General features: G+C 46.8%; 1 protein-coding gene across 2 annotated transcripts in view; it reads left to right on the plus strand.

The window, feature by feature from the left end:
• The window catches only part of BRWD1 (bromodomain and WD repeat domain containing 1), a 523,732-nt gene that overhangs the window by 374,698 nt on the left and 121,608 nt on the right, over positions 1 to 27,426 (plus strand). For both annotated transcript variants that reach the window (XM_030203838.1, XM_030203839.1), the window contains exons 32-34: positions 398 to 523; positions 13,805 to 13,883; positions 14,422 to 14,466. In XM_030203838.1, the coding sequence (XP_030059698.1) occupies positions 398 to 523; positions 13,805 to 13,883; positions 14,422 to 14,466 (250 nt within the window). The remainder of the gene's footprint in view (positions 1 to 397; positions 524 to 13,804; positions 13,884 to 14,421; positions 14,467 to 27,426) is intronic.

The raw sequence follows: 27,426 nt of genomic DNA on the forward strand, positions 1-27,426 counted from the left end.
TTGTACCTGTAGAGCAGTATTTCCCAAGTCGGTCACAGAGTACCCCCTTTGTTAGGTTTTCATTATATCCACAATGAATGTGCATGAGATTGATTTGTATATACTGCCTCCATTGTGTGCAAATCTTTTTCACGCATATTCATTGTGGATATCCTGAAAACCTGACTAGCAAAGGGGGTACTCTGTGACCGACTTGGGAAACACTATTGTAGAGTATGTTTTGTGCATCAGTGAAACAAATTACACTTTTTTTATCTCTATTTTTTAGACAGCAGAATGTGGAAAATATGCAAGAGTCTGAAGAATTTTTTAAACTAGAAATGGTATATGAAGTCAATGGAATTTTTGCTCTTTAATAATAGATTTTTAAAATACTGAACTTCAATTTTATTTGAAGGCGGATCTCTGCATTGGTTTGGGAAGTGAGATACATTGAACACAATGCTAGGACCTTCAATGAGCCTGATAGTGTTATTGCTAAATCAGCAAAGAAGATCACTGATCTACTCTTAAAGTTTATCAAGTAAGTATGTCACCATGAATTGTGTGTATGATTTTCATTATTTGATTAAATATCCTGAGCAACATGTCTATATATAGTAGCTGGCCTTTATAGAGAAATTCTGCACAAAAAATTTACAAATATTGCTGGAATTTTCAAAATGAACCTACTGGTAATTCTTACTTTTTTGCCTAGAATTCCCCCCAGTAGAAATAGATGGTTTGCCACTCTTCAAGAGGTTCTAAATCGGCAACCTGCCAGAATATTAGCACTGGATTTCTTCCTATCATGTTCCTACAATCTCCCTGACTAACGACACAGATACTTGCATGCCATGAGGCTCCTTAGGAACTCAGGTTGAAGAGTAACTCTGCAGTGGCAAGAATTCTCAAGAGGCCCAAAACCCCTTTCACTTGGATCGCCACAGCTATAACTTAACATATAGAGAGGTCAATTTGGAGCAGTCAGTCACATATCCTGAGAGCACCTGCTCCTTGGATGAAAGAAGAGGTAGGTTTGGGGTTCATTCTGACCTCTGACACATTTTATTTTATTTATTAGGATATAGTTACTGCTTTTTTGAAGGAATTCACTCAAGGCGGTGTACCTCAAGCAGATGTCAAAACATAGGCAATAGATAAATTACACCAGTAAAAATATTCAAACAATAAAGTATAGCATAGTATGCTACATTACAATGTCAACACAATATGCAATATGTTGTTTTAATAGACAGCACAGGGTGTAAGCAAAAATGGAACATATTGATAAGATAGAGTAAGCGGAGTTAGAAAATAAGGGGATTAATTTAAGGAAAGTTGTACATGAGGTTAGAAACATGCTTGAATTTTATCTCAGCTAGGGTAGGAGTGGATAAATATGTTTTACTATAGTATGTGCAGTTGGTGTCACACCTTATGTGTGTAACTAGCAAGTTAATTACTTCTATTAAGGTCTGGGTTAGTGAATGACACGGGGACAAAGTTTGTCCCCGTCCTTGTGGGTTCTGTCTCCGTTCCCGCCCTATCCCCGTAAGTTCTGTCACCATCCCTGCTCCTTCCCCATGGGCTCTGTCCTCATCTGCAGAATCCTCGAAGAATTATGATTTTATATTTAAATCTTTTTATTAAAGTATAAAAAGGAACAATATGCTGTGCAACTATTGTGTATAATTTACTAATAGAAAACAATAATAACAGTGAGCAGCAATAATAACCCTCCTCACCACCACCCTCTACCCTTCCAACCCCAACAATAGCTGAATTCTACTACCCCAAGGAATGCTAATCCACCCTGTTAAAATGTCCAGGGGTACAAAATACCACCCGTTCTGTATGCCCTAGAGGGGAGAAATATGCCCTATGAAGCACTGTCTAGCTCTCCTGTCTTCCACAATCCTTCCTTCAATAGAAGATGTCTTCTTAGAAGATGTGCTGGTAGCAGAATGTGCAGCATCCCCCATGCAAATTTTGCTAGTTGTGGCCAGCATGTTTGCTTGTTTTTACAAAATATCGTTATCTGCGTCACTCAAACATAAATAACAGTCCAGTTCATTAACAGACTTCAAAGTAGAAAATGACATAGGGACAAAGTTTGTCCCCGTCCTTGTGGGCTCTGTTCCCATCCCCGTGGGATTTGTCCACGTAAACTCTGTCCCCATCCCCACAGTTATTGCGGGTCCCTATCCCCATGTCATTCTCTAGTCTGGATGAAGTCAAGTTTTCACTTGCTTCATGAAGTAGAGGTGGTTTTGCGTTAAGCAAAACTTTTCAGGGAGTGCATTCCAGAGTGTGGGGGCTACTCTGGAGAAGGCTCGCTGGCAGGTATCACATTGCATGATGTCCTTTGGACAGGGTGTGGTTAGGGATACTCCTTGGGGAGGACCTTAGTGACCTTAGAGGTGTCTAGAGGGAGATCTGTTCTTTAAGCACTCTGGGCTATTTCCTTTAAGGGACAAAGATAAGACATAGTTTTAAATTTAGACCTGTATTATTGTACTGGCAACCTTCTGTTGGTCTTGCCACAACTTTCTGAATCAATTGGAACTGGTGCAAACCCTTTGTAGTCAGACCATTGTAGAGTGCATTACAGTAATCCAGTCCTGATATGGCATGCACTGCTGTGACCAGACTTGCCTTCTCTATGTAAGGAAAGAGGCAACATAGTTGTTGCAAATGATGCTAGCAGTTCTTGAAGGTTGCTTGGATTTGGGGGATCAGCATGATTCGTCTAGCTGTATTCAAGGTTCCTGGCTTGTGATAGTTTGTATTTCCCAAAAAAAGATTTTGATGTTGGGTATATGCCCACTTCTGTTAGGGACTCATAGAAGTTCAGTTTTATTTGGGTTCAGGCAAAGTTTGTTGTTGTTAGCCCATTCTTGACTTGATGTAAAACAGTCCATTTATTCAAGGCTGTAGGTAAGTCTTAGGGTGTAAGTATCTGCATGTCAATCGTGTAGATGTAGAGCTGAGTGTCCATTGACCAAATCAGCTCAGCTAGTTGCTTGGGGTACATATTGAACAAAATAGGTGACAGCATCAGTGGCGTACCTAGGGTAGTTGACACCCGGGGCCGGTCATTTTTTTAACACCCCCCCCCCCCCCCCCAAAAAAAAAAAAAAAAAAAATCCAGTACTAGGCATGCCGAGAATACAAAACACTCAGGACCTATAGAGCAATTCTACCATACCATAAGCAGTCATTTCTACGAGTCACACAAGGAAAAGGAAAGCATCTTAAACACTACAGTGAGCACTAGAACATCAATTCACCTATTGTAAAACGAAACCAGACAGAATAGTACAGATCGTAGATCCTGCACAGTCAATGCCAACTGAAAGCCATGTCTTTTTCACAAACACAGATACACCCTAATCCACTATAGAATAAGTAATCATAAACTTTCTATTTAGACAAAAATTAAACTGAACCCCCAAGATGCCAGACTCTGCATACAATGCAACACCACAGAAACAGAAACTGTCCCTTAGTACTGTGCAAAATATAAAGACAGCAGATGTAAATTTGAAAAAAAACTAACAAGTACCAATCACCACTTTACAAATTAACAAATAGAAATAAAACAAATATAGAAAGTAAAATAATACCATTTTATTGGACTAATACATTTAGCTTTCAGAGGCCAAAACCTCCGTCCTCGGGTCAGTACAGTATAGTGCTGTTACAGTATCCGATCCTGACCTGAGGAAGGGGGTTTTGTACTCCGAAAGTTAGTCAAAATGTATTAAAATTAGTCCAATAAAAAGATTACCTTGTTTACATGTTCTATTATAAACATTTATTAACACAGCTATAATACTACTTTATCCTAAAGCAAAAAACAAAAATATATATTTTATTTACAGTTTGTTGTCTTTGGTTTCTGCTTTCCTCATCTTCTTTTCACCATCTTCCTTCCATCCAGCGTCTGTCTTCGTTCTCTGCCATCCAGTGTCAGCCCTCTCTGCTGTCCCCTCCATCCAATGTCTGCCCTCTCACCCCGCCCCTTCCATCCACATCTGCCCTCTATCTCTGCCCCTTCCATTCACTGTCTGCCCTTTCCCTTCCATCCACTCCACTGTCTGCCCTTTCTCTCTGCCCCTTCAATCCACCATTTGCCCTCTCTCTCCCATCCATCCAGGGTCTGCCCTCCCTCTCGCTCCCCCTTCCATCTAGGATCTGTCCCCTCTCTCTCTGCCCCTTTTTTCAGCTCCCAGTTCCATCCCCCTTCTCCCCTCTGAACACCCCCACCCCAGTCCCCTTCTCCCCTCCCCTTCTCCTGTCTGTGACCCCCACCCCAGTCCCCTTCTCAACTCCCCTGTCTGAGACCCCCACCCCAGTCCCCTTCTCCCCTCCCCTTCTCCCGTCTGTGACCCCCACCCCAGTCCCCTTCTCCCCTCCCCTTTTCCCGTCTGTGACCCCCACCCCAGTCCCCTTCTCCCCTTCCCTTTCCCCCTCTGAACACCCCCACCCAAGTCCTTTTCGCCCCTCTCCTTCCCCACCTCAGTCCCGTTCTCACTACTGTCTGAATCGGCGAAGCAGCATCACAGGCAGCGCCTCGTCTGCCCTGCTGCTTGTAAAAAAATCAAATCTCCTTCTCCTCGTCTTGACGTCGACTCGGGCCTTCCAATCAATCACTATGTCCCGCCCGGCGCCCGCCCTCGCGGAAGTTAACTTAGAGGAGGGCGGGACATAATGATTGATTGGAAGGCCCGAGTCGACGTCAAGACGAGGCGAAGGAGAGATTTGATTTTTTTTCACAAGCAGGGCAGACGAGGCGCTGCCTGCGACGCTGCTTCGCCGATTTTTGTTTAAAGGAGGCGGCGGGAGCGGAGCACCCCCCACCAACTGGCACCCGGGGCGGACCGCCCCCACCTTGATACGCCACTGGACAGCATCAATCCTTGTGCTACCCCAAAGGTCAGCGCCTGAGGTGGTGGTGAAGTTCTGCTGAATAGTATGGACTGTTGCCTGTCTGATAGGATCTGAACAAACAAATACTGCTCCATTGATACCTGTTTCTGCCAGTAGTGCTAGCATGATGATATGATCCACAGTGTCAAAAGTTGCTGAGAAATCTAGCAGTACTAACACTAAGCCAAATCCCCTATCTTGGTTTCTGTGAATATCAACTAGTAGGGATGCAAGGACCATTTCTTTCCATAACCAGGTCTGAATCCAGATTGATCTGGATCTAGCCAGTTTTCTCTTCTAGCCATTCATTGAGATGAACACATACTGTTGTATAAGTTTTCCTAGAAATAGGATGTTAGATGCTGCCTGGTAACTTTCAAGCTTGTCCTGGTCAAGGTTCTTTAGCAAAAGACTCACCACTGCCTTTTTTAACGCTGTTGGTAGTTCCCCTTCTATTAGGGCATGATGTCATTCTAATTGCTCTGCACATAACTCTCTCTTAAAACATTTTTTGATAAATAGTCATTTTAGTTTTTTTGAATGGTGCCAGATTGAAATCCTAGCCTCCATTTATTCTTAGAACAGGTACATCATATGCAAAATAAGATTCTTTATACGGTCTGACCACAGTGTGTCAATCTTGCTGTGGAAGATCAGCTATAACAAGGTAAATTGAGCCTTTAGGCCTGTGTAGTCTTTGGCACCTCTGCTGAAAATGTCAACTAAGGTACCGGGATGTGAAGGTGTGTTAAGTAATATGAACACCTGGAAACTGAAATGAGAATATTTCACATAAGCCACCAGCTTTCAGCTAATAATGCCTTTCGCGCATTAGCTACCTCAGCTGGATTATTTATTTATTTATTTGTTTGTTTGTTACTTATATCGTGGATTATCGTGTGTGACCTAGATTTATTTATTTATTTATTTGTTGCATTTGTATCCCACCTTATCCCATCTCTTTGCAGGCTCAAAGTGGCTTACAATACATCATGATTAGTGGAAGAAAGTTAATAAGTAAACATTTGATATTACAGGATTTTGGTCATTTTGATGAAGGTATAACATACAGAATAAACGATTTCATAGTGTACAAGCAGATATTAAGAATCAAGTTCTGAAGTGTATATGCGAGTTGTGCCTTTTCTCATTTGTTGATCTTTGTGGTACACTTTATTGAAGAGATGTGTCTTCAGTAGGATGCGGAAATTCGTTCTTTCGAATGTCGATTTCAAAGTGCGTGGTAGTGCATTCCAGAACTGTGTGCTCAGGAAGGTAAAGTTTGACGCGTGCATTATTTTGTATTTCATTCCTTTGCAGCTGGGGAAGTGCAGCTCAAGGAATGTGCGAGATGATAATTTGGCGTTCCTAGGTAGCAGGTCTATTAGGTCTGACATGTATGCTGGTGCGTCTCCGTGGATAATTTTGTGGACTAGCGAGCATATTTTGAACGTTATGCGTTCTTTGAGTGGAAGCCAGTGTAGTTTTTCTCGTAGGGGCTTGGTTTTCGAATTTTGGTTTGCCGAATGTGAGTCTAGCTGCTGTATTCTGGGCTGTCTGGAGTTTCTTGATTATTTGTTCTTTGCAGCTGGCATATAGTGTGTTGCAGTAGTCTAAATGACTGAGCACCATTGATTGTACTAGGTTATGGAAAACACTCCTTGGGAAGAAAGGTCTTATTCTTTTTAATTTCCACATAGAGTGGAACATTTTCTTGGTTATGTTTTTTGCGTGGTTCTCTAGTGTTAGGTGTCGATCAATGGTGACTCCAAGAATTTTTAGGGTTTCTGAAATAGGGAGGTTTAGAGTTGGTATGTTAATGGCGGTGAATTCTTTCTTGTTGTGTTGTGAGGTGAGTATTAGGCATTGGGTTTTATCTGCATTGAGTTTTAGTCGAAATGCGTTCGCCCAGGAATGCATGATGTTAAGACTTTGGTTAATGTCATTGGAAATTTCTTTTAGGTCTTGTTTGAATGGGATGTAGATCGTTACGTCATCTGCGTAAATGTATGGATTAAAGTTTTGATTTGCTAGTAGTTTGGCCAGGGGTATCATCATTAAGTTGAATAAGGTCGGCGAGAGGGGGGATCCTTGTGGTACTCCGCATTCAGGTAACCATGCGGCTGAAATAGTCGAGTTTGATGTCACTTGGTATGATCTTGTGGTTAAAAAACCCTTGAACCAATTGAGGATGTTGCCTCCAATTCCGAAGTATTCAAGGATGTGTAATAAAATTCCGTGGTCAACCATGTCAAAAGCGCTTGACATATCAAATTGTAGTAGTAGTATGTTCTTACCGGTTGCAATCGTTTCTTTGAATTTAGTCATGAGAGTTACTAATACAGTTTCGGTGCTGTGGTTAGATCGAAATCCTGACTGGGAGTCGTGAAGTATTGAGAATTTGTCTAGATAATTTGTAAGTTGCTTGGTCACTAATCCTTCCGTTAATTTGGTTATTAAGGGAATGGATGCTACTGGTCTGTAATTGGTTAATTCACTTGCGCTTTTCTTTGCATCTTTGGGTATTGGGGTGAGTAGGTTGTTTCCTTTTTCTTAGGGGAAAAGTCAGTTTTGTAACATGTGGTTCAGGTGTTTCGTTATGTCGTTTATGAATTGTTGAGGAGCAGATGTCATCAGGTTGTTTGGGCATATATCTAGTCTGTAATATGATTTGGCAAATTTTTTGAGCGTTTGGGAGATAGTGTCCTCCGATAGTATCTCGAAGTTAGTCCAGGTCCTGTCCGCTGGGTGAATGCCAGGGGTTGGATCTAGGCAATTGAGGAGTTCAACGTAGTGGATGGTGCTGGTCGGTATTTTAAGTCGCAGTTGTACTATTTCTCGTTAAAGTATCTCGCGAGATTGTCTGCTCCAGGAGTGTCTTTGCTATTGGTGGTGACTGGTGTTGTATCTAATAGTTTGTTCACGAGTTGGAAGAGTTTGTGTGTCCTTGTAGTTTGGTCCGATTATGGTTTTGTAATGTAGTGTTTTGGTTTGTCTTATGGTGTATTTGTATTTTCTCCGAGGACAAGCAGGCTGCTTGTTCTCACTGATGGGTGACGTCCACGGCAGCCACTCCAATCGGAAACTTCACTAGCAAAGTCCTTTGCTAGTCTTTGCGCGCGCATGCGCGGCCGTCTTCCCGCCCGAAACGGCTCGTGTTCGTCAGTCTTCTTTTGTCCGCGCTCGGGACGGTCGTGTTTTGCGCCGTTTCGCGCCCGTCAAAGTTGACCCTCGCGCGTCTTCGCGATTTTCCAAAAAAAAAAAAAAAAAGACAAGATCTCGGTCTTGTCCCTTCTCGTGTGTCCAGTTTGTTTCCCCAACGTAAGTTTCCTTTCGCTTTCGGGGTAGGCCTTTTTTGGGGCCTCGGTACGGGTTTTTCTCTCTCCCTTATTTTTGGTGCCCTTCGTCGCCATTACGAATTTTGATTTCGCCGACGTGATTTTTCCGCCCATGTCATCGAAGTTTCCCAGCGGCTTAAAGAAGTGCACCCAGTGCGCCCGGGTAATCTCGCTCACTGATAGGCACGCTTCGTGACTTCAGTGTCTGGGGGCTGGGCATTGCTGGCGAACTGGACCAAGCCTCTAAGTAATCCCCACATTCCCAAGAAGATCGAGTCCCAGTACCGGATCCATGGGGATCCAGAGCTGATGCGCACTCAGTTGCCTCATGACTCTGGTGTGGTGGATCTGGCCCTAAAGAAGGCTAAGAGTTCTAGGGAGCATGCTTTGGCGCCCCCGGGCAAAGACTCTAGAACCTTAGACTCCTTTGGGAGGAAGGCCTACCATTCTTCTATGCTCGTGGCCAAGATTCAGTCTTACCAGCTCTACACGAGCATCCATATGCGGAACAATGTGCGGCAGTTGGCGGGCTTGGTGGACAAGCTCCCTCCTGAGCAAGCCAAGCCATTTCAGGAGGTGGTCAGGCAGCTGAAGGCGTGCAGAAAATTCCTGGCCAGAGGGGTATATGATACCTTTGATGTTGCGTCCAGGGCCGCTGCTCAAGGTGTGGTGATGCGCAGACTCTAGTGGCTGCATGCCTCCGACCTGGAGAATAGGATCCAGCAGCGGATTGCGGACTCCCCTTGCTGAGCGGACAACATTTTTGGAGAGAAAGTCGAACAGGTGGTAGAGCAGCTCCACCAGCGGGATACCGCTTTCGAGAAGTTCTCCTGCCGGCAGCCTTCAGCATCTACCTCCTCAGGTAGACGTTTTTATGGGGGAAGGAAGATTGTTCCCTACTCTTCTGGTAAGCGTAGATACAATCCTCCTTCTCGACAGCCTGCGGCCCAGGCTAAGCCCCAGCGCGCTCGCTCTCGTCAGCAGCGTGCGCCTCAGCAAGGCCCCACGGCTCCCCAGCAAAAGCAGGGGGCGAGCTTTTGACTGGCTCCAGCAGAGCATAGCCGACATCAGCATGTCAGTGCCGGGCCACCTGCCGGTCAGGGGGAGGTTGAAAGTTTCTCACCAAAGGTGGACTCTCATAACCTCCGACCGTTGGGTTCTTCAAATAGTCCGGCAAGGATACACCCTCAATTTGGCCTCAAAGCCTCCAAATTGCCCACCGGGAGCTCAATCCTACAGCTTCCAGCACAAGCAGGTACTTGCAGAGGAACTCTCCGCCCTTCTCAGCGCCAATGCGGTCGAGCCCGTGCCATCCGGGCAAGAAGGGCTGGGATTCTATTCCAGGTACTTCCTTGTGGAGAAGAAAACAGGGGGGATGCGTCCCATCCTAGACCTAAGGGCCCTGAACAAATATCTGGTCAAGGAAAAGTTCAGGATGCTTTCCCTGGGCACCCTCCTCCCCATGATTCAGGAAAACGACTGGCTATGCTCTCTGGACTTGAAGGACGCCTACACGCACATCCCGATACTGCCAGCTCACAGGCAGTATCTGCGATTTCAGCTGGGCACACGTCACTTCCAGTACTGTGTGCTACCCTTTGGGCTTGCCTCTGCGCCCAGAGTGTTCATGAAGTGCCTGGCTGTAGTAGCAGCGGCGCTTCACAGGCTGGGAGTACACGTGTTCCCCTATCTCGACGATTGGCTGGTGAAGAACACTTCCGAGGCAGGAGCTCTACAGTCCATGCAGATGACTATTCGCCTCCTGGAGCTACTAGGGTTTGTGATAAATTATCCAAAGTCCCATCTTCTCCCAGTGCAGAGACTCGAATTCATAGGAGCTCTGCTGGATTCTCGGACGGCTCATGCCTATCTCCCAGAGACGAGAGCCAACAACTTGTTGTCCCTCATCTCTCAGGTGCGAGCATCCCAGCAGATCACAGCTCGGCAGATGTTGAGATTGTTGGGCCACATGGCCTCCACAGTTCATGTGACTCCCATGGCCCGCCTTCACATGCGATCTGCTCAATGGACCCTACCTTCCCAGTGGTTTCAGGCTGCAGGGGATCTAGAAGACGTGATCCACCTGTCCACGAGTTTTCTCAAATCCCTGTATTGGTGGACGATTTGGTCCAATTTGACTCTGGGACGTCCTTCCCAAATTCCTCAGCCACAAAAAGTGCTGACTACGGATGCGTCTCTCCTGGGGTGGGGAGCTCATGTCGATGGGCTTCACACCCAGGGAAGTTGGTCCCTCCAGGAACGCGATCTGCAGATCAATCTCCTGGAGTTACGAGCGGTCTGGAACGCTCTGAAGGCTTTCAGAGATCGGCTGTCCCACCAAATTATCCAAATTCAGACAGACAACCAGGTTGCCATGTATTACATCAACAAGCAGGGGGGCACCGGATCTCGCCCCCTGTGTCAGGAAGCCGTCAGCATGTGGCTATGGGCTCGCCATCACGGCATGGTGCTCCAAGCCACATATCTGGCAGGCGTAAACAACAGTCTGGCCGACAGGTTGAGCAGGATTATGCAACCTCACGAGTGGTCGCTCAACTCTAGAGTAGTGCGCCAGATCTTCCAGGTGTGGGGCACCCCCTTGGTAGATCTCTTTGCATCTCGAGCCAACCACAAAGTCCCTCAGTTCTGTTCCAGACTTCAGGCCCACGGCAGACTGGCATCGGATGCCTTCCTCCTGGACTGGGGGGAAGGTCTGCTGTATGCTTATCCTCCCATACCTCTGGTGGGGAAGACTTTGTTGAAACTCAAGCAAGACCGAGGCACCATGATTCTGATTGCTCCCTTTTGGCCGCGTCAGATCTGGTTCCCTCTTCTTCTGGAGTTGTCCTCTGAAGAACCGTGGAGATTGGAGTGTTTTCCAACCCTCATCACGCAGGACGAAGGGGCGCTTCTGCATCCCAACCTCCGGTCTCTGGCTCTCACGGCCTGGATGTTGAGAGCATAGACTTTGCCTCTTTGAGTCTGTCAGAGGGTGTCTCCCGTATCTTGCTTGCTTCCAGGAAAGATTCCACTAAGTGGAATTACTTCTTTTTATGGAGGAGGTTTGCCGTCTGGTGTGACAGCAAGGCCCTAGATCCCCGCTCTTGTCCTACACAGACCCTGCTTGACTACCTTCTGCACTTGTCTGAGTCTGGTCTCAAGACCAACTCTGTAAGGGTTCACCTTAGTGCAATCAGTGCATACCATTACCGTGTGGAAGGTAAGCCGATCTCAGGACAGCCTTTAGTTCGCTTCATGAGAGGTTTGCTTTTGTCGAAGCCCCCCGTCAAACCTCCTACAGTGTCATGGGATCTCAATGTTGTTCTCACCCAGCTGATGAAACCTCCTTTTGAGCCACTGAACTCCTGCCATCTGAAGCACTTGACCTGGAAGCTCATTTTCTTGGTGGCAGTTACTTCAGCTCATAGAGTCAGTGAGCTTCAGGCCCTGGTAGCCCAGGCCCCTTACACCAAATTTCATCATAACAGAGTAGTCTTCCGCACTCACCCTAAGTTCTTGCCAAAGGTAGTGTCGGAGTTCCATCTGAACCAGTCAATTGTCTTGCCAACATTTTTTCCCTGTCCTCATTCCTGCCCTGCTGAACGTCAGCTGCACACATTGGACTGCAAAAGAGCATTGGCCTTCTATCTGGAGCGGACACAGCCCAACAGACAGTACGCCCAATTGTTTGTTTCTTTTGATCCCAACAGGAGGGGAGTGGCTGTGGGGAAACGCACCATATCCAATTGGCTAGCAGATTGCATTTCCTTCACTTACGCCCAGGCGGGGCTAGCTCTTGAGGGTCATGTCACAGCTCACAATGTCAGAGCCATGGCTGCGTCAGTGGCCCACTTGAAATCAGCCACTATTGAAGAGATCTGCAAAGCTGCGACGTGGTCATCTGTCCACACATTCACATGTCATTACTGCCTGCAGCAGGATACCCGACGCGACAGTCGATTCGTGCAGTCAGTGCTTCAGAATCTGTTCAGGGTTTAGAATCCAACTCCACCCCCCTAGGCCCATGTTTTATTCTGTTCCAGGCTACACTCTCAGTTAGTTGGAAAAATTGTTAGGTCAATTTCAGTTATGTCCTCGCTGTTACGAGGCCCAATTCACCATGTTTGTTGTTTTGAGTGAGCCTGGGGGCTAGGGATACCCCATCAGTGAGAACAAGCAGCCTGCTTGTCCTCGGAGAAAGCGAATGCTACATACCTGTAGAAGGTATTCTCCGAGGACAGCAGGCTGATTGTTCTCACAAACCCGCCCGCCTCCCCTTTGGAGTTGTGTCTTCCCTTCTCTTTGTCTTGCTACATATGGGACTGACGAACACGAGCCGGTTCGGGTGGGAAGACGGCCGCGCATGCACGCGCGAGGACTAGCAAAGGACTTTGCTAGTGAAGTTTCCGATTGGAGGGGCTGCCGTGGACATCACCCATCAGTGAGAACAATCAGCCTGCTGTCCTCGGAGAATACCTTCTACAGGTATGTAGCATTCGCTTTCTGTGAAGTTGCTTCCAATCGTTGTGTAGTGTCGTCTTTCTTCTGATTTGTATTTTAAGTTTTTTCAGCTCTTCATTGAACCACAGCGTTGAGTTCTTTCTGTGTGAGGTTCTTGTTTGGGTTGGAGCAATGTTGTCTAGTGTGAATCTGCATCTGTCGTCCCATTCTAATAGGAATTGGCTTGTATCTGTTTTTATTGACCAATATTGTGGTAGATCTGTTGCCAGAAAGTTTCTGGATCTATTTTTCCTCTCGTGGTATAAGTTTTGCATTCTTGTTTGTTCGGTAGTCCTTTTGTTCGCCATTGGAAGGAGATGTTTGCTTTGTAATGGTCTGACCATGGTGCGGGTGTCCATTTTGTGTCTGTTAGTATAAGGTTTGTGTTGAGATCAAAGTTGTATGTGATGATGTCTAGAGTGTGTCCTTTTTTATGGGTAGGTTGTGTGTGTGTCTTATGAAGATCCCATAATTGTAGATGACCTGTGCCAGATCCATTGAATCATCTGATCCTGCTTTTCTTTCTCTTTCAACAGCCCTATAAACCTTTTCAAAATTTCTTGAAATAATAGTTTGATATGATCATAATATACATGTGAAGAATAACTGTAGCAATTTGTTTTATATTTTTAATGTGATAGGCTGTCTTCAGCATTTTGTCCTCCATATGGCTGCTTAATACCATGACACAACCTACTGTGCAAAGCAGGAAAATGTACTAAGAAAGATCCTGTTATAGAATCAGATGATGACTACCAAACTCTGGCCATTAGGATAAACAGCAAAAGAGGTTCATTACTTGTGCCTGAAATTGAACATTTGATTTGTTGTCTAGATTTCTATAGAAGTATCTCTCAAAGAAGCTTAAGCCAAATCCTGCTTTAAGTACACTCTGTACAGCTCTGGGATGTCCTATGTAATAGTTGAGCACTTCTGGCTATGAATTAATTTGTAAAAGTAAGCATTTTAAAAATATGCCCAAAACAATTTTCAGAGGCTTTTTACTCTTTGGTTACTGATATGATAATCACAGTTAAAAATTTACTTTGCAGGGATCAAGATTGTGTGCATATTTTTGAGCTTTATAACAGCACAGAAGGAGATGAACAGGATTCCCCTAATGATGAGCAGGTACAAAATGTATATGTTATGTGTAGTATTAGGCTTGAGTATTTTGTTTCTATAAATGACATTTTGCTAAGATAGCTGATATCTCCTATATGCATGTAATCTAAAGTCTGTATGAGCAGTGTGACAAAATGCCTAGCCACCCGCCTGGGGCTAACCCTGCGGCCACTTAGAGGAAAACTGTAGTAAAAATTTCTTACAAACGCGTGCATTTCAAGATATTTTATAGACTTTAGTCATGAGATGTTTTGCTTCATGCTGGGTACTAAGAATTCGAATCGTTTCATACCCTGAGAAACGATATGCACCAGTTTTATTTTTGTATATACTTTTCCTACCTCACTAGGGGGGTCTTTTACTAAAGCTTAGCTCAAGTTATCTGCAGCAGGGCTCATATGAGTAAAATTGGGCCCAGCTGCAGATAACTCGAGCAAAACTTTAGTAAAAGACACTCTAGTCCATTTTTCCCTGCTTATATAAATGTCTTAGTGCTGTGAATGTTGAAAACTTGCTTCAGAGTAGTCCCTGTTCTCTATTCTAGGAATTTGAAGAAGAAAGCAGTCTTCCCAGATCCACTTCCAGAAGAGTGCGTATCCATACCTTTTAGTGAGCTAAACCTTTAGTAGTTTTTGAACATTTGGAAGTTTTGTTTCAACCTTTAAAATGGTGACCAAAGTACTGGAGGGGGGGGGGGGGTTGTTTGTCTCTTTTTAATTTTTTTTCTTAAGGTTTTTTTTTTTTTTTGGGGGGGGGGGGGGTTTAATGAAAAAATTTCAAACAGAAAATAGCTTTTTAATAAAAAAAAAAAAAATAGGAAAGTGAAATAAACAGTCATGCTTATCTAAAAGTTCCCAACATTGACAGGTAGCATAATGTAAAAAAAAAAAAATCGGAAGAAAAACAAGTCAAATAAGGTAAAATAATGTTGCAGGCTAAATACAGCATACCCAAAGAAAAAGCTATAGGACAAAGCACAAGAATTTCTTCCAAGAAACTTGAGGACCTGGAGAGAAATGAACCATGCAAAAGTACATATGTGCTTTAAAAACAAAAACATGTCCCTATCAGATGCTGATACAAAAGAGGCAGTTAAGATAGCTCAGTTAACTGAATCCTCAACTGTAGACTTGGCTATTTTAGTGATAAGCATGGAAGACACTAGACTGACTAACCCCACTTGAATTGCACCCAGTCTTCTCAATGAGGTTGGGATGCAATGTATTTGGATAAGGAGTCAAAAGGTAGCTTCGAAATCTAAAGAGAAAATAATTGATTTCAGCCTATAAGAAGCTTAGGGGGTCTTTTACTAAAGATTAGCTTGAGTTATCTGCAGCAGGGCCCATAGGGATAAAATGGTATCTGCTGCAGATAACTTGAGCTAACCTTTAGTAAAAGACCCCCCTTAAACATCTATTTGATGAAAAATTACCCTTCAATGTGCATTTAAGGGCTATACAATTCTTGGCAGCGTTTGTCTGCTCTATTCTCAGTTTTTGTGTTTGAAAATGTATCTGTTTTTAATGGAGCTCCTTTTTTTAACTAATTTTTGTGTTGTAAATTGCTTTGATTTGCTCTGTAAAAATGGTGTATTAGTTCAAGGATCTATGACTGGCAAGCAGTTGGCTTAGTCAGTTTATTGTTTATATTTGTTAAAATCACCTTTTTACAGAACAAATCAAAGCAATTTACAACACAAAAATTAGTTTAAAAAGGAGCTCCATTAAAAACAGAAAAGCCATACGTATATACACTGAAAACATTAGATATTACAAAGGTGACTGTTGATTTTCTCTGATCAAAGTCAAGAGTAGACTGAGCCACCAAGAGAACATATCCTATGTGCCCTTAGAAGCCAACGTAAAAAAATTGGTTTTTAGTTCCATCTTAAATTCTTCAAGTGAAGGTTCTGAATGGAGAGAGAGAGGGGAGGATTATTCCAAAGAAACAGGGTTAAAAAATAAAATGTACATTTTCTAGTGGATTCCCAATAGGCTCTTGAAGGGTTAGGAAGCACGAGCTTATGATTGGAACATATGGAATTGTTAATACAGCAAGGTAATCTAGTATTCTCATATGGAGTGCTTTGTGTTAATGTAAGAATTTTGAACGGAATTCTGTATTTGACCAGTAGCTAATGCAATTTCTGAAGAAGAGGAGAGACGTGATCTCTCTGTTTGGCCATGCATGCTGCTGTGTTCCTAATTCAGGTTTAGGAATACTTGCATACACAGTATTGTAGTAATTGAGACAAAATCTGAGAAAAGCGTGGAATAAGTTGTGTAAGATATTTTGACTTAAATAGCCACACACTCGTATGATTTTGCAAAGGGTCATAAAGCCTGATTTCAGCATTGATGAAATTTGGGGAGAAAAACTTAGTCCAAAATTACTTTTACATTTCTGAAACTTTCAACTGGTAGACCAAAAAGAACTAGTCGTAGATGGAGTGACATGGCCTGTAATCTAGCATATGGTTGTTTTTTATGGATTTAAAATCAGATGGTGTTTCTGAAGTCAATCAGCAACCCTGTCTAGGCAGAGCTGTAATGAGCCTAGATCAGGATTCTTATGGGAAATATAGTGGAAGATCAGCGTAATAGTACCCACTCAAACTTAAGGTCTGAGCTAGTATAGTGAGAGGTCTAAGGAATAGGTTGAAAAATGGGAGGTAAAAATTGATCCCCGAGGGACCCCACATACAAAAAAAAGTATCACATAATTTTTCAAACATTGCTACTCTGAGAGATGGTTTTGTAAAAAAATAAATAAAAATAGAGTGAACCAATTATAAACTGTACCAGATATGCCAATAGAAGCAAGTCACTTTCGAAGAAATGTATGATAACATCAAATGCTAATGCAAGCAAACCATTGAGTTTCTCATAAAACTCACTTAAGGGTGGTCAAGAAATTTTCAAGTACTGAGCTTAGATCTGAAGCCTGATGATGTGGATGTGAAGCAAGTATGGATTCTAAATGAGATTGTAGCTGTAGAAGTAGTGTTTTCTATTATTTTGGCCAAAAATGGAAGATTGGAAATCAGTTGGTAATTTTAGGGGGTAGAGGGGATCGGTGGTCGTAATTATGTCTGTTTTTAAAAGGTAGGAACAACACTGTCAGATAAGCTGCCTATAACAATTTGGTAGACAGATGGTAAAAGATCAAGAGAAGGCAGTAAGATATGTAGTGATATTCATGCCAGAGACAGATTTCAAAATTACTTCTAACATCGGCAGGTTGAAAGTAGACCATTGGGAATTTAAAGTTGAGAAATCCATGTCTTGTTCTACATTGTCAGTAATAGTTGGAAAGGATGATTGCAATGAAGTAACTTTCAAAAGAAAGTATTGTGCAAAAAGATCTGCAGAGGAAACTGTAGAAGAATTTAAAACCTGACTTTGGATGAGTTTCTATTAAACACCAAAAACAATATTTTCTCAGTAGAATTTCAAATTAGATTAGTGTAATAGGTTCTTTTTGTCTTTTTTAATTGTGCAGTACAGATGTGGTGTTGGAGTTTAGACATGATGATTCTCAGGGGTGTTTTTTTCTTATGCCAGAGGTGTTCTTCATGCCATACTTAATTTTTCAAAAGAGCAAGACCATGATGTTACCAGGGTTTACTTTTAATGTTTGGATTCTTCACAAAATAAGGAGGGGTGATTTCAATAAACTCGTTAGAAAGAAGAGAATTCCATAGATGGTGTTGATCTGCAAAAGATATGGCAGCAAAATTGTTTGGGAAAGGATCAGCAAAGGATGTCTGAGTAGTGAGATCTATTGAATGTGATTTTCTAATCCATCAGCCTGTGCAGGAGTTGGGAGTGGATCATTAATTAGAAAAGAATAAGGGAATAATCAGTCAGAATAAAAATTTCTATTGTTGGACAATATGGAGGGTATAGATATTACTAAATCTAATGTTTGTCCCTTTCAGAGTTGGTGTATGGATATGTTGAAACAAGCTAAGATAGCTAGAAATTAAGGAAGTGATTTGATTTTGCTGTAGCTGGAAAATCCTCATGAATATTAATCATCTTAAGACTACAAGATTTGGAAACGATGGTAATTCAGCCAAAATTTGGTAAACTAGGTCCCATTCTACAGCAGTAAGCGAAGGTGGGCAATAAAAAAAAAGTAGAATGTGTGTTTGGACAACCAGCCACTTCAAATAGAAGTACTTCTGGGTATGGAAACTCACTGTTTGAAAGCTCCTTAGTTGCCAAGGAGTCCGAAAAAAATAATGGTCAAGACCCGTCCATGTTTAGACAGCCTGGTTGAAAATAGTGTGGTATAATTAGGTGGTAAACAATGGAACAATAGCATTTATCACCCTGGAGGAGCTTCATTTCTACAAGACACAGTAAGTCAAAGCAATATTGGCAGTCAAGTTCAAATATCAAATGAGACTTTTGTCGGTGCAAGTGGTAACTAAGCAGTCTACACTCTAGAGTCACAGTAGACGATAAAGATGAAAGCTCAGGTTTACAAAGTATTAAGTTACTCATTTTTCTAGTACATAATGAAGCTGTTGACAAAAAAGGATGGCGACCATGTATCACTGGGATGGGATTACCTATTGTTATTGTATGGTCACTTAACTCAGAATTAGGTGCAGAGAAAGAAAGGAAAAAAGTGTAACAAAATAAAAAGTTAAAAATGTTCCAAGATAAATTTGCCCTAGATAATAAGGTCATCTCACACCATTGTCGCTCGGGAGCATGACCGGCTCCTTATGTGCGCTTCGGTATGTGCCCGTGGTGCAAACGCCACAGCTAGTACAATTTAAATAGTCACTTTTGGTAACATCCTAATGACATGTAGGTGTTGTGACAGTCTTTGGGAAACAGAGTAAGGAACCAGTGGGTTTCAATCAATAGCAATCCATTCTTAGTCACGTCTCAGACGCATAAGTCATGTGACAGTCTTTGGGGAAACTGAGAGTAAGGAACCAGTGGGTTTCAATAGCAGTTGTTAGTTTTGAATAGGAGGAAGAACAAATGGCTGCAGTGAATATACAAACAACACAAGACTGGGATATGAGCAAGTGTTTCCTTCCAGCCATTCAACTGGCTGTGTTGTATTGTTTGTACATTCACTGCAGCATTTGTTCTTCCTCTTATTCAAAACTAACAACTGCTATTGAAACCCACTGGTTCCTTACTCGCAATTTGTTACTTGGTTACAGGGTGTAGCATCCCTCCTGATCTTTATTCAGTTCTGTCATAGAGCTGTATCCCTCTTCTGCTTTCTCTCTGCAGTTCATGACTGGGTATTAGTGGTACTGATGGGAGCTCCCCCTAGTTGAGGTTGACAACCTTGAAGCCCTTTGGCTCCATCCAATGTGCCTCAGTGTTCAGTCCTCTTCCTTGGGGCTCTCTGCTCAGTCTGCACAGCAGTTTCAGAAATGATGCTCTTGTCTGGTCTTTGGCTTATATTGTCGCTGGTCCACCATCTCTCCCCTCTCCTCCCCCCCCCCCCCTCCTTTGCTCCAGGTCATTCTACCCCACCCCCACTGGCCAGTTTGGCATCTTTCCGTCCCTGCCCCCCCCCCCCCCAATGTCTGGGTCAGGCATATTTTCCTTTCTGCCCCCCTCCCCTCCCTCCCACAGCTGTGTGGGTCCGGCATCACTTCCCCACACGCGGCAGAGAGAGCACTGAAATCTGCCTCTGGCAGGCAGAGCCCTTGCTGTGCGCATCCCACCCATAGGAAGTTACATCAGAGAAGCAGGCTGTACACAGGAAAAGACCCCGCTGGCCAGAGAGGCAGATTTCTGTGCTCTCTCTGCCATGTGTGGAGGGCAGATGAATAATTTAAATAATGAAAGAGCATATTTTACCGCCAAACAAAATAGCCTCCGCACACATGGACCTCAGCTAATGAAAACTGAAACTAAAAGCCAGTGCTTTTACAATGGCTGACTTTGTGCCCCATTTGGAGTGACAGCTGATGCGATATTTCCACAGAGGCTAATTCCTAAGGAGCTTGTCATCCCAAATTTAGACTTAATTCCTGCTAAACTTTTGTATCAAAAGCATTTATTTGGAACACTCTACCATATAAACTACTATGTAAGATTATAACTGCACTGCTTGCAGTCACATCACACAAAAAAAAAAAATGCAAAGAGTAGCCCCTCTCTGACTACCTTAGAAATCCTGGTGGTGTAAGCAGGGCAGGAGTGATCCCCAGTCACTCTTGCCCATGTCAGGTCTACTCTCAAAATGGCTTCTTTGACCTCTTGTGGCAGTCTCATGAGAGGCCCATTTTCCAGGCGGCGCCGATGGAAGAGGGAGGGAGGTCACCTCCCATCTCCAACTGAAGGGGATGGGGAAGGGACGCTAGACCACCAAGTTGGGGGGGATTGAACTGCGGCCCACTGGGCCACCAGGAACATCTGATGGATGCTGGGGGGGGGGGGGGTTAGGGAGCTGGAGACCCACCGGATCTCCAGCCCCCCATGAACCTGTGTCGGGGAGGACTGGAGGTCCGCTGGACCTTCAGCCCCCTGTCGCTGGGGGGTCGGGTCAGGGTTCCTGTGGGGGGCTGCTGCATTAGGGGGGAATGGAGGCCTGCTAGCATGCAAATGCATGCTGGACAGGGCTCACCATTCCTCCTCAATGCTCTGCAAACCCTAATGCCAGCTCCGAGCTGGGGATAAATAGGTTTAGCATGGATTTGCATTCTATTTGCGCTGAGCCCTGTTTTGCATACATTTGCATGCTAGTTATGTTCAGAGTCCGCGAGTGCGTTTCACACACTTGGGGGGCGCTGATCATGGGGCGGTAGCAAACGCAGGCGCTAGTATGGCGCTAACAGCATCTAGCGTTTGCTTCTGATCATCGGCCCATGAGTAATCAGGGTGACCATTTCATTTACTACCATTTGGCACACTATATTAGATGACTAGACCTCCATTGATTCTAACCCAATTTTGGGAATAAATTGAGGAAGTTATTTTTGTCAGAACAAAGATAATTGGGTGTCTCTTTCAGGGTTACATAAGTCCATCCAGGCTTTGGGAGTTCACAAAGATTATATATGATTTACAGCAATCTCGGGAAAGGTACTTGGGATATCTGTTAATGTTACAAAATTAGAGAGATTCCTACCATAACGCACACTGCAGACCTATAAGAATGTCAATACATGATCCTTCTTAGAGTCTATTTTTCCCAAACACAAGCATTCAAGGCAAAAATAGTGGAGTAGCCAATGTGTAATGTGCAGGGAAAAGGATAATACTTCATTTCATGCTTTTTGAGTTTATATTGACATTCTGGAAATTGGGGGGAGGGGTCATTATTAATTAAATCAATTGCTAGGAGACCAACTTTGAGCCTGTTTGAATACAATAGTGTTGGAAAAAGTCAGGACCTTAGGGGTTTGAAGGAAAGGTCACTGGTTATTTGTTCAGAAAGCCATTCTGGTAGGAAAAATATATATTCTTCACTTGTGGGTGCAAACAGTTCTCCGAGGACAAGCAGGCTGCTTGTTCTCACGACTGGGTGACGTCCGCGGCAGCCCCCACCAACCGGAAAAAAGCTTCGCGGGACGGTCGGCACGCAGGGCACGCCCACCGCGCATGCGCGGCCGTCTTCCCGCCCGTGCGCGACCGCTCCCGCCAGTTCCTTTTTTCCGCGTCTGGAGAGAGTCGTGCCCCGCCGCTCTCTCTGATTTAGCCGCCGGATTTTCGATCGCGTTTACGCCGATCGTGCTTTTTCTTTGTTTATTTAGGTTCAGTTACCGTCCGGTTTCTTTTTGGAAAAAAAAAAAAAAAAGAAACCCTGCGCGTGTGGAGCACGCGCTCCCTTTTTCCCTCGCTTCCAGCGGGGACGCTGCGTTGCGGCCTAGTGGCCGCACGGTCGTTTTCCTTTTCGTGGTGTGATTTCAGCCACCATTGACGACTTTGACTTCGCCGACGCGATTTTTCCGTCGATGTCCTCGAAGGTCCCGAGTGGATTTAAAAAGTGTGGTCGCTGCGGCCGGCCGATCTCGCAGACCGACACCCACGCTTGGTGCCTCCAGTGCCTCGGGCCGGAGCACAATATCAAGTCGTGTTCTCTGTGTCTCGGTCTCCGGAAACGGACTCAGGTTGCGAGGCAAGTTCTGCGGGACCGTCTTTTTGGAACTTGCGCCGGCCCCTCGACGTCGACCTCGAAGGCATCGGTATCGACGCCCGGCCCTTCGGTACCGGTATCGATGCCCGAGACATCGGCACCGATGGCAGCGACCCCAGGAGAACAGGTCCCGTCGGCCTACCGGTCCTCCGGTGAGAGTGGGGGTGAGAGGCCGCGTGGGCAGTCGGCCCCGGTCACTCCCTCAGCTCGTGGGCCACGGGACCGAACCCTGTCTGACCCGGTACCTCGAGACCGAGGGGGATCGACCTCCTCCTCCTCCATGCCTTCCGGCGCCGGTGACGGGCATCGTAAGAAAGATAAGAAGCGTCGTCACCGGTCGCCCTCGGTGCATCCGGATATCGGAGAGGAGGCGACGCCGAAGCGTCATCGTCGAGAGGAGAGGTCTCTGTCGGTTGTGGAGGTACCGACGCGTCGGGGTTCCGGCACCTCGGTGCCGTCTCCTGGCCCCCAGCAGCTTCTGGCGCCGACACCCCTACCGGCCCCACCGCCTTTCCCGGCAGCGGGCCTGGACGAGTGCCTCAGAGCCATCCTTCCGGGGATCCTGGAAGGGCTGATGCGCCAGGCTGTGCCGGCGCCGGGGGTGCTTGCGCCCTCGGCGCCGATGACTGTGGCGCCGGCGAGCTCTAGCCCGGCGCCGGGGCCGTCGACACCGCCGCCGCTTGCGGTGCCGGTCTCGACCGCCACACAGGTGGAGTCCCCGTCGACGTCGATGGAGGGAGCTCCGTCCCTGCCGGCGCGGGAGTCCACCGCTCGACGACACCGAGACCTTGGTGCCTCGACGTCGAGCCGGGCCCGGTTCAGGACTCAGCTACATGAGCTTATGTCCGACACCGAGGATGAGGACTCGTGGGGGGAAGAGGAGGACCCTAGATATTTCTCCTCAGAGGAGTCTACGGGCCTTCCCTCGGACCCCACACCTTCACCGGAGAGGAAACTCTCACCTCCCGAGAGTCTCTCCTTTGCCTCCTTTGTGCGGGATATGTCTATTAGCATTCCCTTCCCCGTGGTCTCTGTGGAAGAGCCGAGGGCCGAGATGCTCGAGGTCCTCGACTATCCATCACCACCTAGAGAGTCCTCCACGGTGCCGCTGCACAATGTCCTTAAGGAGACGCTGCTTCGGAACTGGGTGCGACCATTAACTAACCCCACCATTCCCAAGAAAGCAGAGTCCCAGTACAGGATCCACTCCGACCCAGAGCTAATGCGGCCACAATTGCCCCATGACTCAGCGGTCGTGGATTCTGCTCTCAAGAGGGCACGGAGTTCGAGGGATACCGCCTCGGCGCCCCCGGGGCGGGAGTCTCGCACTCTGGACTCATTTGGGAGGAAGGCCTACCAATCCTCCATGCTCGTGACCCGCATCCAATCATACCTGCTCTATATGAGCATTCACATGCGGACCTATGTGCAGCAACTGGCGGACCTGGTCGAGGAGCTCCCGCCGGAGCAGTCCAGGCCTTATCAGGAGGTGGTCAGGCAGCTGAAGGCGTGCAGAAAGTTCCTGTCCAGGGGTATCTATGACACCTGTGACGTGGCATCTCGTGCTGCGGCCCAAGGTATAGTGATGCGCAGGCTCTCATGGCTGCGTGCCTCTGACCTGGACAACCGCACCCAGCAGAGACTGGCCGACGTCCCTTGCCGGGGGGATAACATTTTTGGTGAGAAGGTCGAGCAGATGGTGGACCAACTGCATCAGCGGGAAACCGCTCTCGACAAGCTCTCCCACCGGGCGCCTTCAGCATCCACCTCCACAGGTGGACGTTTTTCCCGGGCCCGGCAGGCTGCACCCTATTCTTTTGCAAAGCGTAGGTACAACCAGCCGGCCCGAAGGCCTCGTCAGGCACAGGGACAGCCCCAGCGCGCTCGTTCTCGTCAACAGCGTGCGCCTAAGCAGCCCCCTGCGCCTCCACAGCAAAAGCCGGGGACGGGCTTTTGACTGGATCCACGGGAACATAGCCGCCCTACAAGTGTCCGTACCGGACGATCTGCCGGTCGGAGGGAGGTTAAAATTTTTTCACCAAAGGTGGCCTCTCATAACCTCCGACCAGTGGGTTCTCCAAATAGTGCGGTGCGGATACGCCCTGAATTTGGCCTCCCTGCCTCCAAATTGTCCCCCGGGAGCTCAGTCTTTCAGCTCCCATCACAAGCAGGTACTTGCAGAGGAACTCTCCGCCCTTCTCAGCGCCAATGCGGTCAAGCCCATACCACCCGGGCAGGAAGGGCAGGGATTCTATTCCAGGTACTTCCTTGTGGAAAAGAAAACAGGGGGGATGCGTCCCATCCTAGACCTGAGAGGCCTGAACAAATTCCTGGTCAAAGAAAAGTTCAGGATGCTTTCCTTGGGCACCCTTCTGCCAATGATTCAGAAAAACGATTGGCTATGTTCCCTGGATTTAAAGGACGCATATACTCACATACCGATACTGCCAGCTCACAGACAGTATCTCAGATTCCGCCTGGGCGCACGGCACTTTCAGTATTGTGTGCTGCCCTTTGGGCTCGCCTCTGCCCCACGAGTGTTTACCAAGTGCCTCGTGGTGGTAGCGGCCTACCTACGCAAGCTGGGAGTGCACGTGTTCCCATATCTCGACGATTGGCTGGTCAAGAACACCTCGGAGGCAGGAGCCCTCCGGTCCATGCAGTGCACTATTCAGCTTCTGGAGCTGCTGGGGTTTGTGATAAATTACCCAAAGTCCCATCTCCAGCCAACCCAGTCTCTGGAATTCATAGGAGCTCTGCTGAATACCCAGACGGCTCAGGCCTACCTTCCCGAAACGAGGGCCACCAATCTCCTGGCCCTGGCTTCGCAGACCAGAGCGTCTCAGCAGATCACAGCTCGGCAGATGTTGAGACTTCTGGGTCATATGGCCTCCACAGTTCATGTGACTCCCATGGCTCGTCTTCACATGAGATCTGCTCAATGGACCCTAGCTTCCCAGTGGTTCCAAGCCACCGGGAATCTAGAAGATGTCACCCGCCTCTCCACCAGTTGCCGCACTTCACTGCTCTGGTGGACCATCCGGACCAATTTGACACGGGGACGTCCATTTCAAATTCCACAGCCCACGAAAGTGTTGACGACGGATGCATCTCGCCTGGGGTGGGGAGCTCATGTCGATGGGCTTCACACCCAGGGACTGTGGTCCCTCCAGGAAAAGGATCTGCAGATCAACCTCCTGGAGCTCCGAGCGATCTGGAACGCACTGAAGGCTTTCAGAGATCGGCTGTCCTGCCAAATTATCCAAATTCGGACAGACAATCAGGTTGCAATGTATTACGTCAACAAGCAGGGGGGCACCGGATCTCGCCCCCTGTGTCAGGAGGCCGTCGGGATGTAGCGTTGGGCGTGTCGGTTCGGCATGCTCCTCCAAGCCACGTACCTGGCAGGCGTAAACAACAGTCTGGCCGACAGACTGAGCAGAGTCATGCAATCGCACGAGTGGTCGCTCCACGCCAGAGTGGTACGCAAGATCTTCCGAGAGTGGGGCACCCCCTCGGTGGACCTTTTCGCCTCTCAGACCAACCACAAGCTGCCTCTGTTCTGTTCCAGACTTCAGGCACACGGCAGGCTAGCGTCGGACGCTTTTCTCCTCCATTGGGGGACCGGCCTCCTGTATGCTTATCCTCCCATACCTTTGGTGGGGAAGACCTTACTGAAGCTCAAGCAAGACCGCGGCACCATGATTCTGATAGCGCCCTTTTGGCCCCGTCAGATCTGGTTCCCTCTTCTTCTGGAGTTGTCCTCCGGGGAACCGTGGAGATTGGAGTGTTTTCCGACTCTCATCTCGCAGAACGACGGAGCGTTGCTGCACCCCAACCTTCAGTCCCTGGCTCTCACGGCTTGGATGTTGAGGGCGTAGACTTCACTGCGTTGGGTCTGTCTGAGGGTGTCTCCCGGGTCTTGCTTGCCTCTAGGAAGGATTCCACTAAAAAGAGTTACTTTTTCAAGTGGAGGAGGTTTGTCGTGTGGTGTGAGAGCAAGGCCCTAGAACCTCGTTCTTGCCCTGCACAGAACCTGCTTGAATACCTTCTGCACTTATCAGAGTCTGGCCTCAAGACCAACTCAGTAAGGAATCACCTTAGTGCGATTAGTGCTTACCATTATCGTGTGGAAGGTAAAGCCATCTCTGGAGAGCCTTTAGTCGTTCGATTCATGAGAGGCTTGCTTTTGTCAAAGCCCCCTATCAAGCCTCCTACTGTGTCATGGGATCTCAACGTCGTCCTCACCCAGCTGATGAAACCTCCTTTTGAGCCACTGAATACCTGCCATCTGAAGTACTTGACCTGGAAGGTCATTTTCTTGGTGGCAGTTACTTCCGCTCGTAGGGTCAGTGAGCTTCAAGCCCTAGTAGCTCATGCTCCATATACCAAATTTCATCACAACAGAGTAGTGCTCCGTACCCACACAAAGTTCCTGCCGAAGGTGGTGTCGGAGTTCCATCTTAACCAGTCAATTGTCTTGCCAACATTCTTTCCCAGGCCGCATACCCGCCCTGCTGAACGTCAGTTGCACACATTGGACTGCAAGAGAGCATTGGCCTTCTACTTGGAGCGGACACAGCCCAACAGACAGTCCGCCCAATTGTTTATTTCTTTCGACCCTAACAGGCTAGGGGTCGCTGTTGGGAAACGCACCATCTCCAATTGGCTAGCAGATTGCATTTCCTTCACTTATGCCCAGGCTGGGCTGACTCTTGAGGGTCATGTCACGGCTCATAGTGTCAGAGCCATGGCAGCGTCGGTGGCCCACTTGAAGTCAGCCACTATTGAAGAGATCTGCAAGGCTGCGACGTGGTCATCTGTCCACACATTCACATCTCATTACTGCCTCCAGCAGGATACCCGACGCAACAGTCGGTTCGGGCAGTCGGTGCTGCAGAATCTGTTTGGGGTTTAAATCCAACTCCACCCTCCAGGACCCGAATTTATTCTGGTCAGGCTGCACTCTCAGTTAGTTGTTCTTCGTAGGTCAATTTCTGTTGTACCCTCGCCGTTGCGAGGTTCAATTGACCTGGGTTCTTGTTTTGAGTGAGCCTGAGAGCTAGGGATACCCCAGTCGTGAGAACAAGCAGCCTGCTTGTCCTCGGAGAAAGTGAATGATACATACCTGTAGCAGGTGTTCTCCGAGGACAGCAGGCTGATTGTTCTCACCTACCCTCCCTCCTCCCCTTTGGAGTTGTGTGTTTCATCTTTTGCTAGTCATTCAACTGGCGGGAGCGGTCGCGCACGGGCGGGAAGACGGCCGCGCATGCGCGGTGGGCGTGCCCTGCGTGCCGACCGTCCCGCGAAGCTTTTTTCCGGTTGGTGGGGGCTGCCGCGGACGTCACCCAGTCGTGAGAACAATCAGCCTGCTGTCCTCGGAGAACACCTGCTACAGGTATGTATCATTCACTTTCTCTGAGGA

The sequence above is a fragment of the Microcaecilia unicolor genome, chromosome 5 (genome assembly GCF_901765095.1).
Source record: "Microcaecilia unicolor chromosome 5, aMicUni1.1, whole genome shotgun sequence".
Taxonomy (NCBI): domain Eukaryota; kingdom Metazoa; phylum Chordata; class Amphibia; order Gymnophiona; family Siphonopidae; genus Microcaecilia; species Microcaecilia unicolor.